Source organism: Ciona intestinalis, unplaced genomic scaffold (genome assembly GCF_000224145.3).
Source record: "Ciona intestinalis unplaced genomic scaffold, KH HT000030.2, whole genome shotgun sequence".
Taxonomy (NCBI): domain Eukaryota; kingdom Metazoa; phylum Chordata; class Ascidiacea; order Phlebobranchia; family Cionidae; genus Ciona; species Ciona intestinalis.
In genome coordinates, this window is record NW_004190352.2 from 123,343 (window position 1) to 139,429 (window position 16,087).

General features: G+C 38.0%; 4 protein-coding genes across 8 annotated transcripts; 2 read left to right on the forward strand and 2 right to left on the reverse strand.

Annotated features, from left to right (window-relative positions):
- Nucleotide 1: 1 nt before the first annotated feature.
- LOC104266457 lies at nucleotides 2–5,250 on the reverse strand. Its single transcript, XM_009862705.3, has 14 exons — nucleotides 5,048–5,250; nucleotides 4,522–4,684; nucleotides 4,299–4,392; nucleotides 3,843–3,912; nucleotides 3,381–3,493; nucleotides 3,141–3,264; nucleotides 2,670–2,848; nucleotides 2,188–2,296; nucleotides 1,601–1,673; nucleotides 1,472–1,549; nucleotides 1,026–1,176; nucleotides 605–787; nucleotides 390–484; nucleotides 2–126 (listed from the first exon to the last, which is right to left on the reverse strand). Exons 1-14 carry the CDS (start codon nucleotides 5,171–5,173, stop codon nucleotides 2–4), a joined length of 1,683 nt encoding a protein of 560 aa, XP_009861007.1. The 5' UTR covers nucleotides 5,174–5,250.
- Nucleotides 5,251–5,601: 351 nt separating this feature from the next.
- LOC100187122 (aflatoxin B1 aldehyde reductase member 2-like) lies at nucleotides 5,602–8,516 on the forward strand. Its single transcript, XM_002131403.5, has 7 exons — nucleotides 5,602–5,753; nucleotides 6,262–6,466; nucleotides 6,731–6,877; nucleotides 7,020–7,071; nucleotides 7,268–7,463; nucleotides 7,860–7,958; nucleotides 8,233–8,516. The coding sequence occupies exons 1-7, from the start codon at nucleotides 5,656–5,658 to the stop codon at nucleotides 8,420–8,422; spliced, it is 987 nt and encodes a 328-aa protein (XP_002131439.1). The 5' UTR covers nucleotides 5,602–5,655; the 3' UTR covers nucleotides 8,423–8,516.
- zf(tim10/ddp)-1 (zinc finger protein 1) lies at nucleotides 8,297–9,929 on the reverse strand. Of its 2 annotated transcripts, none has more exon segments than NM_001048004.1 (3): nucleotides 8,297–8,987; nucleotides 9,388–9,483; nucleotides 9,785–9,905. In NM_001048004.1, coding segments are annotated over 3 exon segments (303 nt in total). In that variant the 5' UTR covers nucleotides 9,812–9,905; the 3' UTR covers nucleotides 8,297–8,807.
- Nucleotides 8,927–16,087, forward strand: LOC100177633 (differentially expressed in FDCP 8 homolog B). 4 transcript variants are annotated; one of them, XM_026837866.1, is made up of 14 exons: nucleotides 8,927–9,016; nucleotides 10,530–10,714; nucleotides 10,784–10,881; nucleotides 11,172–11,315; nucleotides 11,512–11,637; nucleotides 11,860–12,049; nucleotides 12,197–12,318; nucleotides 12,507–12,620; nucleotides 13,433–13,513; nucleotides 13,754–13,894; nucleotides 14,167–14,276; nucleotides 14,527–14,661; nucleotides 15,354–15,683; nucleotides 15,717–16,087. In XM_026837866.1, exons 2-14 carry the CDS (start codon nucleotides 10,543–10,545, stop codon nucleotides 16,027–16,029), a joined length of 2,076 nt encoding a protein of 691 aa, XP_026693667.1. In that variant the 5' UTR covers nucleotides 8,927–9,016; nucleotides 10,530–10,542; the 3' UTR covers nucleotides 16,030–16,087. The 4 variants fall into 4 exon arrangements, with proteins under 4 accessions (XP_026693667.1, XP_018670617.1, XP_009861002.1 ...); XM_018815072.2 differs by having other exon boundaries at nucleotides 15,354–16,087; XM_009862700.2 differs by having other exon boundaries at nucleotides 9,006–9,016; nucleotides 10,504–10,714; nucleotides 15,354–16,085.

Sequence of the window (16,087 nt, forward strand, 5' to 3'; positions counted from 1 at the left end):
ATCACAATACCATTCCCTCACAATAACTCTGTATGTTGAAATAAATATTATCCTCGTAACTTGCGTTGGCATCGCGTCTTATAAACCCGTGGTGAGGTTGTAAGTTTTCATGGATCTTCCCGACTCCTGTGACAAGCGTCAACTTAATGTGACAAGCGTCAATAAAACATAATCTGGTTTGGAGCAATTGCCATTAAGTGTCTTGCCCAAGGACACTAGACCCACAATGGTAGCAGCATCGAGCCTCAAAGGGAACTAACAGCAAAACAACAGTCGTTATAACAAAAGTTAAAACAAATGAAAAAGCATTTGGTTAAAAACGTGGCTGTTAAACCTTATAAGAAGCAACTCACAGTGGATTGCAAGTATTTAGTTAAACGGTGTTTTACCAGTTTGTTGTTTCTTTTTCATAATTTGAGTTGGTTTTGATATTTTGTTCGGTTCAAACTTGTGGTTCGCAGTTCGAGCGACCGAGCTCCATGAACTACACATAGATATCATATATAAACATAGATACCATATATAAACATAGATACCATATATAAACATAGATATCATATATAAACATAGTTATTCTATGTAAACATAGACATCATATACTAACGCCATCAATGGTGAAGTTTGAATCGCTGATGCGGAACCCAACGAGGGAAACGAATCAACCGAATCATTTATGTCTATGACATCATAATGGTTATTATGATTAGGTTGAACAAACGCGGCTACGTTGATCGCTCGCCATTTAGATTTGTGTTCGTCGTATGCTCTTCGTGCATGAACGGTCACTCTGTGGGGTGGGTGTTATTATGACATCATAATCCACATTATGACATAACTATAATATCTCTCCAATTACGATCGCGAAGATTAACAACAAAAGAGAGGTTTAATAAAACAACGAAAAGAAGAGAATTAGTAGCAAAACAACAGTCGTTAAAACACGCTACAGGTAAAAAACTACTTGAGTAAAATTGTCAAATATTAACATGGCCCATTATGACATCACAAAGCCATCATAACATCACCTGTCCCCAGGTTGCCACATTAATCTAAGATCATCGTCCACATCGAGGCCACATGAGGCAGCATTGAAGAAAATGTTTTCTTGGAAATCATCTCGAGCGTCAGGTTTAATAAACCCGAACGTTTCACGGAGGTGGCCATCCAGTATTACACCTTAAATTTGGGGGGGGGGTTAATGATGGTTGTAATAATTTCGTACAACTCGTGCCCGCTTACAAGTTACTACGTAACTACGTATGTAACTTTGTGGGTGATTATTTTTATGTGTGGCTAACAGTTTGGACAACCCATTAGTGACCACTGGGTTGGAGCATTTTTTATTTGGAGTGTCTTGCCCAAGGACACATACGCCTACAATGGCAGCAACGTTGAGCTTTAAACTCGTAACTTTTGGTCTAAAGTCACGACACTAAAAAAAGTTCAAGCATAAACATAGAAACATTATAACCTGAACAAACAAGAGAGCCATCCTCTTGCAACTTGTACACAGGACCACTTGGTGGGGCTGGCGTGCTACGTGCCGAACCTAAGAGAACAATTGATGATTGTGATGTCATAATGAATTATTATTACAAACCAAAGTTGAAGTCAAGTATTTTATCTTTCTTGCGTTCGTCTCTTGACCCGGGATGTTCCTTTATCTTGTGTGTCTGTGCGTTTATGTGGGTGGTATATTAATATATTTGTAAATAACATTCGGTAGTAAATAAAGAACATTCAAAGAATTATACAAACGTATCTCTCCCATAGATTGTTATTATTATTTCAAACACGTTTAGGATATTTGGATATTTTGTGCTGAAGGTGTTCAATCTTTCCCCACCTTACTGCATAAATGTAACTTTTCCCCTTTGTTAGCAGGGCAACGATAGCACAGATAATCGACTCTCTACCAAGCTGCCATGGTTTCAGTCAAGCTTATAAACAAGGATTATGTATACAACCACCCAAGCCCATATGACCAGTTATCCTACTATTGTTGCTACCGGGGGTTAAATACAATTTCATCAACACTTTCCATACATTGGCATCATGACATAACAAACCAAGCAAATAAAACGGACAATATGAAGTAGAAATAAACAGCTTCCTAAGAAAATAAATTCACATGCTTTTCTATAAAAACTTCTGGTTAAATTAAACTTATTATATTCGGCCAATCACCTTCAAGTCGACCTCGTTAGCGAACACAAAACCAGGGTTGCCGTGACAACCGGGATGTGAACAAACAAAATGTTCGGTTTCCGCGTGTCTCCAATATTCATCAGCGTCTCTGTGATGTCATAATAAACCATTGTGATGTCATAATAATCCATTGTTCACGAAACAATAAGTTTTGTGTTACTGGTAGGAACAAGTGTTATGCAATACACAACCCACAAAAATCATGTCCGACGGATATTTTTGTTTAATTGTATTTCATGGAAACTTGATCTTGAATGTTATTTGGTTACGAGAATCATCCATCTTGGTTTCTACTGTTTCTGTATGTAGCTTATTATTTTACTAATAATAGATGTTATAATAAAATCAATGTTGGCAGTTTACCGATGAGAATTCAAAACAATAAAAACAACCAACTCCTTTATAAAATACAATTATATTAATAAATACAGCAGAGATAATGATAGAATTAATTCACTTACTCGCAATAAACGTGGTTTTCATCAGAACAAATATTACACGAGTAATGATGACGTTGCAAATGATAGAGAAGTTCGTCGTTGTCAAGGTAATGATTGTCACAAAATTCACACCTGGGATGAGAGGTCATGTGAAGTTGGAGATCATCTCGTGAAAATCTTTCACGCTCATGAGTGAAAACCTGATGAAAATAATTATGAAATTACATGAGAGGTAGTGTAGTTTTGTATGACTTGAATTTTGAGTAAACTTGGTTTTTCTTCATACAAAATTTTATTTCATTTTAATTACCTAGAACTCAGTTAAAAAGATTGGATTAAATTATACTGTACGTTGGGTCTTTATTTGACACTTTACACGAGAATTCCTTCTCTTCGTTGTTTTAATTGATTTGATCTTCGCTCCGTATTCGAAAAGATAAATATTATTTATGATGTAATAAATATCAAAACAACACCATTATGACATCACACCTTGCATTGTTTCACACAAATGAAGCAGAAATATTGGTTGTGTTTATTCTCGATGTGTCGTTCAAATTCATCGAAATCTAACATTTCCACCCGACACTTGAGGCAACGATGAGCCAGTAGTTTTCTAAACGATGTTCGGATTAAACGGGCATGCAAAGTAACTTGTAAGCGGGCACGAGGCGTTATAATCACTGTCGTTGCCCCGCCATAAACTTGTCAAATATTATAATACATCCCAACCTTTGTTTATTTTGTATTTCTTGATCTTCGAACAAAACCCCGTGCGCGCCGTCTTTCACGAACCTCGACGAATCGAGTTGATTCATCGGTGATAATCGTTTGGTGAATACAACCTATTGTGATGTCATATTATTAACTATTATGTCATAAGATTAACTATAATGTCATAGCCTTCTGGGACACATATGGTGAGGTCCATATGGCAGCACCCTTGGTGTTGGGGTAATGGGACAACTCTAAATAGTCTGGTGCCTTAAACACAGACAACACAAGGTTCAAAGCTTGGTGATGCTACCATTGTGGCGTATGTATCCTTGGGCAAGCCACTTTAAGACAATTGTTTCAACCCAGTGGTCACTAATGTTGCTGCCCAACCCTTCGAGAAAAAGGCAAGTTACATTTATTTAAATCTCAGGTCCCTCTCAGCATCATCCACATAAAATATTATGATGTCATAAATACCTCGTGCAATCGTGCGCGACATATATGGCATTGTTTGTCATCACATAGAAACCTCATCTTTGTACAGCAACTATGACATCACAATAAACATCATTATTGCTACTATGATGTAATAAATACATTGACTTCTGGTCAAACATTAATTTTATTTCACCATCGTTTGTGCGCCCATACACCAAGCCACCATCATAATATGACGTGATATATTTGTTTTGTTGCGTCGTAACTTGATGATGTTTCGCAATCAAACGAAATGTTGATGAAATAAATGTTTCCAAAACTCTAATATTATTATTAGGGTTGTTATAGCTTGTTGCATAAAAACACAAGTCATCTTTTAAAAACACAAGTCATCTTTTAATATAAATAAAATCACAATATTTACTTGTTTAAAAATATTGTTAAATATTTTCAACCACACTTATAGCAAACATATACCTTCTAAACACCACCAACCTGTAACAAAGGGGATGAAAACAAATCCCAAACGCAAAAATCTCGATCGTTTCCAAACATAACGAACAAGTGGGCGACGAACGAAGACTTTGAACTGGGGGAGGGATTATTTGGATTAAACAACAAAATTTTTATTTAATTACAAGGTAACGTTAAACAATATAGCAAAAAGATGGGAATTAAGAACAAAACGAAATAAAATAATCAACAAAGCATGGATTACTTGTGTTTTCCACAGCACCGCTGGTGGGTGGGGCCGGGATTTGGGGGACAAGGGGGTGACTTTTAGGGGTGATGGGGGTTTCCCCATGCACAAGAACAACTGTGTCTTCGAACACGACGAAATTATCCGGGTGGTTTTGAAGAAACTTGTTAAATCCTACTTTCTGTGGTGGAAAAATATGGTTGGTATGCCAGCGTTTCTGTTAAGCTCGATTAGAGGAAGCATCGAGCCTTGAACCAGGTAACTCTTGATCCACTACCTTGACCCCGAGTATTTGGTCTCTAACATCACCATAATATACTAGGTGACCCTTTAGCAAGTGACTCGTGAAAATTTTGCACATTCTATGATGTAATAATCTAATCTTGGTTAAGTTAATGGCCCGAGTGTTAAATATGGTGACGCACCACGATTTCGCGCTTTTTTAAACTTTTTTCAAAAGAAAATTAGACAGGGATATCAGTGAGGCCTAAGGAACAATTTGAGACCAGACATTTAAATGATCATAATACCAACCACAGCCCACCTTTAAATGCTTCTTCTCCTTTTTATTCAACTCTGCCACCCTCCCACCCAGCGAACTTACATTCATCATCTCACTTGGTTGGTTCATTAAAACTTTGGTAAAGTGATCGACTACGCGTGCTTCCATTGTTGCTGCTTGTGACGTCACAATAAAAACAATTAAACTACTTTTTCTGAGATATATTCTAGAATATATAATCTGGAATAGAAAGAGATCGAAAATATGTCCCATCTTGCCCCACCTTTGCAAATTTTCTAGAACGTTTCAACGAACAAATAAACGTCCCAGAACTTTGACAAGGAACAATCAACTAACAAAGAGGGATTGTGACATTTTACCTTCTGCGAAAGTACCTTGACGGGGAAGTCCCGACCGCGCAACATTAGTTTTGATGACGTAACGATGCTATATTTATTGAAATTTCAATTTAAACTTAATATTTTGAGACTTGGTTTCGAAGATTTTAATTTTGAATCGAATATTTTTCGCGTTCGCCGTCGATTTTTAAAACATAGAAATCCTAAACGTTTTCGGCGCATGCGCAAACTTTGGGTGATTCCCCGAATTTATATTTTGCGGTTTTTGCAGTGACGTAGGCATCGTTGATCATGACGTCATCAAACATAAGGACCATATTGGGAAGTATGGAATTCGGGAGGCGACTCGATTTCAAACAAAGTAACCTCGTAATGAACGAATTTATCAGGTGTGGGTTTATATGATTGTAACTTGTTTATCCTCGCGTGACAACGACAGTAACCCAAGCCATTTTTTCACTTTTCGGAATAAAATGTTCTTTCATGTTATTGCGTTTCACGTTATATAAACTCTCCAATTCTCTGTGCTGGTAGAATTATTGAGCTAGGTGGGATAAAAGCCCAATAACGTCTTGAATGTTCTCAGCTTATGCCACAATTTAGATGATTAACTTTTGCAGCTCCCAGTAACGTAGGTAACCGTTATGACGTCACCAAACATAAGGACCATATTAGGAAGTAACGTGTTCGGGAGAAGATTTCGTAGTTTCGTCGTACTTGGGCCATCGTGCAAAAATGCCGTTTTTTATTCACGCTTGGATGATTGTTTTTATGATTGGCTGATAATTTGGACGACCCAACAACGAGCCTTGAACCCAAAACCTCTGGTTTAAAGACAATCGATTAACTTCTTCCTTCTAATAATTCAACCTATTTTAATCTATGACATCACAATAGCCACTCCAAGTCACATAACACGACGGCTGAGGTGGATTCTGCGTTCATGTACGCTGGTGGAGAATCGGAGAAGCTGATTGGTCGGTCTGATGGTTGTCGTGACGATGTCGTTCGTATTGCAACGAAAGCTAACCCATGGGGGGGAAATACCCTGAGTAGAGAAGGGGTGAGAAAACAACTGGAGACTTCGCTGCAGAGGATGAAGGTGATGTCATAAGGGGGGTTGATGATGTCATAATAGGGGTTGATGGTGTCATGATGGGGTTAATGATGTCATAATGGGGGTTTGTATTGGTTGTTGTGCGTTGTAACACCCTGGTGTGTTGTTTAATTCACGCAGGCATAATATTTCTATTTGCTTGCATCAATAAATACAAATGTATTTAATTAAACAAGGAACCGTTTGAGTTAGGAGCTCATAAGATAAATTGTAACATTAGTATGCATTATACAAATGTATCAATAACAGGTCAAGTCAGTTCACTTATTCTACCTTCACGCCCCCGACTATAAAGTACCAATCGTCGAAACATTAGAAGCTGTCAATCAAATGCATAACGAGGGGAAATTCAAGGAGCTTGGGTTGTCGAATTACTCAGCGTGGCAAGTTGCACAGGTGTATATGATATCTATGTTTATATATGATATCTATGTTGTACATATGATGTCTATGTTGTATATATGATATCTATGTTTATATATGAAATCTATGTTGTATATATGATGTCTATGTTGTATATATGATATCTATGTTACAGATCCACACAATCTGCAGCACAAACTCATGGGTCGTACCGACTGTGTATCAAGGTAACTTATGTTAATAAACCAGCAAGTCTCAAAACTATTTGAAAGAGGCGACTGTGTAAAAGAATTTAAACTTTGTTTACAAATATATCACATTGTTTAGTCAAAACATTGTTCAGTTGAAACGCTGCTGACTGTACATTCAGATTCTATCATGTTTGCAGTTTCATTTTATTTGTTAATATTGTTTCCATGATAGGAATGTACAACTGCGTAACGCGAATGGTGGAGAAGGAGTTGTTTCCGTGTTTGCGACATTTCAACATGAGGTTTTACGCATACAACCCGTTAGCTGGGGGAATACTAACGGGGAAACATAAGTTCGAAGATGTGGGGAAAGATGAACCAGGGAGGTTCTTTGGGACAGGGGGATGGGTTGGGACGTATAGACAAAGGTGGGTGTTTGTATTAAAACCACGGTTTCCTGGTTCAAACCACAGCCTTGCTACTATTAAGGTTATTGGAAACTTTCACCAACAAAGTTACATAAGTGGTAGGTTGGTAATCCTGGGGATTTGGGTTCGAAGCTCGATGCTGCTACCATTGTTAACGTATGTGGGCAAGACACTTAACGAAAATTTTATCCAAGTTGAGGATTATAACGATAATAATTAGCCACAAAATTGTGGAAAACAACTTTGTCAATTCTCTTAACCTACTGCTTGGCCACGAATGACAACTTGTTTGTTTTTGGCCGTCCTTTGGCAACAATGCCAGTGAAAAGGTTGTTTAACCTGAATTGCATTTATCGGCAACCACACTTTCATTAATTAAAGCTGATATTCCAACAGATTTTGGAGGAAAACCAACTTCGACTTGGTTGAAGAGATAAAGGTTTTGTTACAAGATATCTATGGTGGTGAAGTAACGCTCGCTGAAGCTGCGTACAGGTTAATAGAAATATTATATATTTATAAAAATATCTTGTGTGGCAGGAAGTGTAAGCCTGTTTTTTTTTCAAATTACATCTTAATATATTCCCTATCATGATTAAAGACATCTTTATGTTTAACGTTCATTCAAAACTAACAAGGTATCTTGTACGCTTAAAATAAATAATATATTGATATCGTTTTTCTTACAAATTATAAATGTGAAAGAAATTTCGGTAATTGTTTTTCCACACAAATAACATGGAAATAATATATTTACCATCATCGTTAGATGGTTGTTTCACCACTCCTCACTTGATGGCAGCAAAGGAGACGGCGTTATCATCGGTTGTTCGACGATCGAGCAATATCACGCCAATATCGCCAACACTAGAGGGCCAGGGTTGGATGAGCGCATCACCAAAGTCATGGACCAATATTGGAAACAAAATGCAACAACCTGCCCTGATTATATGCGATAAAACATAGAAATCTTGTATTTGGCTATAATAAAGTTCAACAACACGATACCAGTGAAAAATCGCTCACGTAATTACAATCGCAACTTAGATTTTGCGCACGTTTTTTTGTAATCAAAGCTGCAGTGAAACCTTAATTAGCTGCGCAAAACATGTTTGTTAAAATAATGTTATCGCGCAAAATACAATCTTTCAAAGTGATAATGATAGATGTTAAAAACCATCGTTCAATCTGATAATAATTCTCCCAATACTGCGGTAGATTCTTCACTATTAATTGGACGTCCTCAAATCTCTAGAACGTCACAACTCTGTAAAATATGTCAGACGATTCTTCACTGGTATCAGAAATTCTAAATTTGCGACAAATTGTTTAACACAGAATTCATTAATTTTGTGCAATAACATCGTCTGGTTTATCAATTATGACATCATTATATTTGTTCGCTTGTTTCATTGCGTCCTCGTTCCGTCGTTGGACCATCTCCGGCGTCATTTTCATGAACTGTTTCATAAAACGTTGGTTTCCTTTCTGGAATCTCTCGGCACAGTTATGTATACACGATGTCTGTGGTGGACGGTTGGAATTTGAATAAGGTAATTTGTTTGATTGTATTCTACTTGTTTATATTGGTGGGGTAACGATAGTCGTTATAACACAGGTGTTCTGTTTCATACACCTCGTGCCTGCTTACACGTCACCACGTATGTAACTTATTTATCCTCGCATGGCGGGGCAACAACAGTTGTTATAACACAGGTGTTCTGTTTCATACACCTCGTTCCCGCTTACGAGTTACCTCGTATGTAACTTGGTGTGTAATTGTTTCCCTGTATGTATGACAATTTAGACAACTTATTAGTGACCACTGGGTTGGGGCATTAGGTGTCTTTTCCAGGGACACATACGCCTACAACAGCAGCATTGAGCCTTGAACCCGTTACCCCCTTGACCCACACAGTAATACCTCATCTTTCGTTGGGTATCGATGGTTCATGTTTGTTACACATCTCGTAAAACAACGCTCCGTCAACGAGTTGTAAATTATCAGGAAATCTTTTATCTGAACATGACATCATTAGGTTGGTGACCTTATGCCCACAGTCGAGAAGCCACTCCAAAATATATATTTCATTCTTATTTTCGATTGCAATATGCAAAGATCATATCAATTATTAAGCAAAGAGAAAGGAATTAAAAGCAAAACGACAGTCGTTACAACACGCTAAGGATAATATAAGGGGTATTTTGTAAAGAATTCTTTTACAAATAGTGTTTAAAGTTATTGCGTTGCAGGTTTAGCAGATAATGCTCGCGGATTTTTAACCAGCACATTATTTTAAAATTTAAAATATTTTACTTACGTTTCTAAGTTGTGACGATTCATCCATTTTAAAGGGAAGTGACGTCAAATGAACTTCATAACCCCAGCATGCAAGATCACGTGAAACCACTCATGCGTAAAGCAGCTGATATAAACAGTGTTGCACAATTATTATTCGTGGGTTTGTGTGAACGAAGATCTAGCAAAACATAAAAATATTTACGACGTTTGAAATAAATTTTAGTATTGTAATTCTATTATTGTATATTTTTATAATTTAAAATAAAACGTAAATTGCGTGTTAGGTAATGTTTTTGGTTTGTGATAAATTAATATGGTACACTGATACTAAACTAGTTTCGCTGTTTGTTGTTTCTTGGATATTTTGTTTGTTTTGTTTCGAGTTGTTGGTGTTTGTTTCGGTGTTTATGTTCGTATATAAGCTTTGAAGAAGTTAAGTTGGTGAGGTACTGCATGGAATACTAATGCCAAACAACCTGTGTATTAGGCAAGCGTTGATGCAATTAACATCTTTTGGTAGTTTGTTAATATGAGGCTGAATTTGTTTGTCTACGTTTAGCTCGTCGTTGCTTTCGTCATTTTAATCGCCGGTAATTCCCACAGAAAGGTCATTTTATAGTCAGTGTTATACGTGGAAGCCATTGCTTTATAAATCAATTATATATCTAAGAATCTAAAACAGGAATAAACGGGGAGGAAATAAATGGCGGTCTTAATAATATCATACAAACCTTACAGTTCAAGTTTAATTTATTTTGTTAAAGAAGTTCAAATGTAATGGAAACAAAAGTTCGGGCTGCAACAAAATCTTCAGTTTTGATTCAAAATAATTTCAATGACGACGTTATTGATGTGGTTCCACTTGGTGAGAAGTTGTCAAATGAGATCGCGGATATTAGTTTCACTACTGTTGCACAGAACGACGTTGGTGAAGTCACGTCAGATGATGGTAAATTGTTACTAGTAGAAATGGATAATTAGTCCGATCTTATATTGAATAAATTTTTAATTTTCACAGATTCTTCGAGCAGTCGAGCCTCAGTGAGCAGTTCCGGATCAGTGGACGCAAGTTTATCGATGTTGGGGTTAACGGAAGATTATTTCTCGCACCCAGGGGTGAGGGGGGTTGTTTATAGTGTGGGGTAAAGTTGGTGGCAATCTGGGGGTAATGGACTTGTAGGTTATATACCCCAGGCATAGTTTACGTGGTTTCATGGCTTAGTGGTTAGGCATGTAATCAATGGATGCTGGGTTCAAAGCTCGATGCTGCTACCATTTTGGGGGCATATGTGTCCTATGGCAAGACACTTAACGGCGAATAATCCAACCCATTGGTCACTAATGGGTTGTAGCACCCCGTGGGTAACAAACACCCCGTACCCAACTTACGATCTGATCCATCACAGCGATCACTTGGTTTGTCATCGAACGAAGAATTAGAAATCGCCATCGAGGGTTGCAAGGAAATGATTCAGCAACTTCCGGAAACTTCTAAACGAAGGAAGAAGCTCGTGGAGACGCTCGTTGAACTCCGGTTGAAACTTCAAGAGGTGAATACGGGCTTGTTTGTATGGTGCCGAGTATGCAATTCAAACCTATTAACAGTAAACACCCCTACGTTTCCCATTACAAAGCATCCCTTCTTTTCAAAAAAGTTGGTGTGGTCCACAAACATTTCTGACTGTGCCACAATGTAACTTTAAATATAAATTGGAAATAAATTAAAACAATTATTCCAAACAACAGGACGGTTCCGAAATTGAAGAATCGGACACGAAAATAATTCTCGGCCATAAATTGAAGAAGAAAGTGAACAAAACATTGAAACATTATTGTGATTGTTGTAGCAAACTTATTTGGGGTTTGTTCCAGGTGGGTTCGTTACTTTGTTACTCCAACTTTTTATTAATGTCACCAGATTGCGTTAAAAATATCAAAAACCTCTTCTTTTTTCAGTTGTAACTTAATATTAACCATGCCACCCAAATAGTTTAGTAATCGTAATATTAACCAACATATTATTATATTAAACTTAATATTATAAAAATTATAACAATATAATACAAACATAATATTAACCCGCCCCCCCCACAGATGTGGTACGAATGCACCATGTGCGGGTTCAAGTGTCACGCAAAGTGCACGACCACTGTTCGGCGATCTTGTGCAGCTCGTGCACATAAACCCAACACTTCGTACCAACTCAAGATTTGCCCCGAAGTTGGGTTGTCAAAACAACTTTATAAATGCGCCGAGTGTAAAAATGCTATTTCTATTCTCGGAGGTATATGTTTTGTTTTTATCATGATAAATTATTTTATACCAACAAATTAATAAAATAGAAATTAAGAATTAATAAATAAAATAATTATTAATAAAATTTAAAAGTTATGAACATAAAATAAAGTTAAAAATATTAACTCCCCCCAAGGTTCAGATGAAGCTCGTTTATGCGATTACTCCGGTTTGTATTATTGTCCCAACTGTCATTGGAACGACCTTGTTTCGATCCCAGCGAGGGTGCTGCATAATTGGGACCACGAACTGTACAAGGTGAATACTTTGGAACATTATCATGCTTATTTGATATTGTGGGACCGAGAGCTCTCCTATAAACCAGTGGTTACCATTATGGGCGTATGTGTCTTTGGGCAAGACAGTTGCCGACGATAACGACTGCCGTTGCCCACCACGCGAAGATAAGCATTTATTCTTATTTCCCAAAACTCCCCAACACCCAGGTGAGTCGAGCGATGTTCCAGCTATTATCCTCGCTTTACAATCGACCTTTGATATGCATCGACGACGTCAACCCGATGTTGTTCAACTTTGTCGAGGAACTCGCTGAAATAAGGGTGGGTGTGATGTCATAATGCGTGATGTCATAATGCAAGATGTCATAATGCGTGATGTCATAATGCGTGATGTCATAATGTGTGATGTCATAATGCGTGATGTCATAATGCAAGATGTCATAATGCAGGATGTCATAATGCGTGATGTCATAATGCGTGATGTCATAATGTGTGATGTCATAATGTGTGATGTCATGATGTGTGATGTCATAATGTGTGATGTCATAATGCGTGATGTCATAACGCGTGATGTCATAATGTGTGATGTCATAATGCGTGATGTCATAATGTGTGATGTCATAATGTGTGATGTCATGATGTGTGATGTCATCATGTGTGATGTCATGATGCGTGATGTCAAATTGTGTGATGTCATAATGTGTGATGTCATAATGCGTGATGTCATAATGTGTGATGTCATAATGCGTGATGTCATAATGCGTGATGTCATAATACGGATGTCATAATGTGTGATGTCATAATGCGTGATGTCATAATGTGTGATGTCATAATGTGTGATGTCATGATGTGTGATGTCATCATGTGTGATGTCATAATGTGTGATGTCAAATTGTGTGATGTCATAATGTGTGATGTCATAATGCGTGATGTCATAATGCGTGATGTCATAATGCGTGATGTCATAATGCGTGATGTCATAATGCGTGATGTCATAATGCGTGATGTCATAATGCGTGATGTCATAATGCGTGATGTCATAATGTGTGATGTCATAATGTGTGATGTCATAATGTGTGATGTCATAATATGTGATGTCATAATGCGTGATGTCATAATGTATATTATTCCAGAAAATGCGAGAAGATATTTTGAAAATGAAATCTTATTTCCTTGTTTGTTCGGTGGCGATCGAACAAAGGATTCTGTGCCAGGTGGGTTGTTGTTGTTTTTTAAAGTTTGTGCAACATGTCACCCAGGGACCCCCTACATTATGTCTGTACTTGTACCAATATAATGTACATAGTACAGATATTGGTAGGGGTGAAGCGCAGAATACCAAACTTAGTGTTAAACTTATAAATTATTTATTGCATGGCTGTGGATGAAACTGTATTTTACCAATGTCACCCGAGTTTATGTAAATACAAACCTGACGCATGTTGTTCATCCAGTTGGAAACGCGCCAACACTTTGTCGATGACTCTTCAATGTATTCGATGCGCGACCTTACCGAGACAATGCAAGGGACTTTAACGCATGAGTTGTCGCGGATTCATACCAACTTTGCTAAACACATCAAATTGGATTGTTTGGTATTTATTTGTTTTAATTTTTGTAAATATTGTTTAAGTGTGAAAGAAATCTTTTTTGTTTTGTGACCGTGGTTAAACGGCCGTGGTTGACGCACCTGGCCAACAAGTTATTGGTTCAAGGCTCAATGATGCTACCATTGTGGCCACCGATGTACTTTCCACTTAACCCCTGGTGATGTCTATTGCAGTGACACACCTTTAATATAGTAAGCAACATCATATTATACATTTAGTGTTACCATTATAATACAACAACAACAAATATTGTTTAGTTCTGCCAAGCGAAGGGATTTATCTGCGAGGTTTGCAACGCAGGTGAAGCTTTATTCCCATTCGACCCACTCGTTGCTATTTGTCCCAAATGTAGCGCGGTGTTCCACAAGTATGTTTCCTATTATATATATTGTGCTGTTGTTGCTATTAGTGATAATAAAATGTTAGAAATTGCTCTTCTGGTAAAAATGTTTCATCTCATCAAAGTTTCGTTTTTATATTTTTGACTAGTTTGTTCCGTCATGCCCTGACTATGTCTCGTTTTTTACCAGAAAATTATTTTAAGTAATCATCATATTCTGATATCATAATTATGTTTGTAGTTTAATATTATGACATCATAACCTTCGTTGTTGCAGCGATTGTTTCAGTTGTATCGACACACGATGTCCTCGTTGTAAACGTAAACAACATAAGCATGACTCATCGATTTCCGAGGATTACTCAGCAGAATCAAGCGATGATGACTCGATATATAATCTCGGTCGAACCAGGTGATAATGGGCGTGGCTCGTGTATTAATGGGCGTGGCTCGTGTATTAATGGGCGTGGCTCGTTTATTAATGGGCGTGGCTTGTGTATTAATGGGCGTGGCTCGTGTATTAATGGGCGTGGCTCGCGTATTAATGGGCGTGGCTCGCGTATTAATGGGCGTGGCTCGTGTATTAATGGGCGTGGCTCGTGTATTAATGGGCGTGGCTCGTGTATTAATGGGCGTGGCTCATGTATTAATGGGTGTGGCTCTTATATTAATGGGCGTGGGTTGTGTTTTAATGGGCGTGGCTTGTGTATTAATGGGCGTAGCTCGTGTATTAATGGGCGTGGCTCGTGTATTAATGGGCGTGGCTCGTGTATTAATGGGCGTGGCTCTTATATTAATGGGCGCGGCTCGTGTATTAATGGGCGTAGCTCGTGTATTAATGGGCGTGGCTCTTATATTAATGGGCGTGGCTCGTGTAACTATGTTTGGTTCATTTAAAATCCCTGTATGGCTTGCTACCAAGGTTTACTATGGCTTATTCAAACCATATTCTAATGTGGAGCAATATAATGTAGGCCATTGTTGCCACTAGGTGATGCTTGGGTGTGATCTCATAGTTATTCGTCATCAACAATCGGTCATATCCCGAAGTTTGAAACAATCACCCTCGGTAAAACCAAACTAACTCGACAATTATTCCACCAGGAGCAACATTGCGACCAAGTCATCGCTGAAACCACATAGTGGGGTTAGAGAGCAACCACCAGGTGTCAAAAAAGAGCCACCACTAAACAGAGCTAAAGAGCCCCCCACCCCTCCACTTGGTGTCAGTGTTGGTACTCGTCACCGTAGCAACGCGATATTGTTAAATCAAGCTGTTGTAGCGAATGGCAACGAGAAGGGTTTGAATGATCTTTCCCCTTTCCTTATATGGGCGATATCCAACCAAGACCAAAGTAAGGACAATCGTCACGATGATGACGTCACACCTTACCTCTATGATGTCGCGAGTAATGACAGTTCAACCTCATCTCATGACGTTATAACACGTGATGTCATACCATCTCGTGACGTCACAAAACGTGACCTTATCGCATCTCATGATGTCACAAAACCTCATTACGTCACAAAACGTGACGTCATCGAACCTCGTGATGTCACAAAACGTTACGATACATCGCATCGTCGTAGCAACACAAACTCTTCAGCAAAAAACGCAAACATATCGGAACTACCAAACAATAACCCATTCTTAAATGATAATGACGTCACAAACAATCCATTCATCGAGGATGATGACGTCACAAACCCATTTATGACAAACTCGTTTGAACGCAACAAAAATGACGATTATGACGCAACATTAAACCCATTCCTATAATACTGTGATTATGACGTTATTGGTGCAATAATAATAAACTCTGTGACGTAACAATGCA

What these genes read in the sequence shown, in the direction of transcription:
- LOC104266457 (XM_009862705.3), bottom strand. Translation starts at nt 5,173, where the DNA reads ATGGAAGCACGCGTAGTCGATCACTTTACCAAAGTTTTAATGAACCAA. An exon ending in GAAAACCACGTTTATTGCGA is followed by an intron (nt 2,297 to 2,669) that starts GTAAGTGAATTA and finishes ATGACATCACAG; the next exon opens with AGACGCTGATGAATATTGGA. An exon ending in TGGCTCTCTTGTTTGTTCAG is followed by an intron (nt 1,177 to 1,471) that starts GTTATAATGTTT and finishes CCCAAATTTAAG; the next exon opens with GTGTAATACTGGATGGCCAC.
- LOC100187122 (XM_002131403.5), top strand. Translation starts at nt 5,656, where the DNA reads ATGACGTCATCAAACATAAGGACCATATTGGGAAGTATGGAATTCGGG. An exon ending in GTAATGAACGAATTTATCAG is followed by an intron (nt 5,754 to 6,261) that starts GTGTGGGTTTAT and finishes ACATCACAATAG; the next exon opens with CCACTCCAAGTCACATAACA. An exon ending in CGTACCGACTGTGTATCAAG is followed by an intron (nt 7,072 to 7,267) that starts GTAACTTATGTT and finishes TTTCCATGATAG; the next exon opens with GAATGTACAACTGCGTAACG.
- LOC100177633 (XM_018815072.2), top strand. Translation starts at nt 10,543, where the DNA reads ATGGAAACAAAAGTTCGGGCTGCAACAAAATCTTCAGTTTTGATTCAA. An exon ending in TGCTATTTCTATTCTCGGAG is followed by an intron (nt 12,050 to 12,196) that starts GTATATGTTTTG and finishes ACTCCCCCCAAG; the next exon opens with GTTCAGATGAAGCTCGTTTA. An exon ending in AGGAACTCGCTGAAATAAGG is followed by an intron (nt 12,621 to 13,432) that starts GTGGGTGTGATG and finishes ATATTATTCCAG; the next exon opens with AAAATGCGAGAAGATATTTT.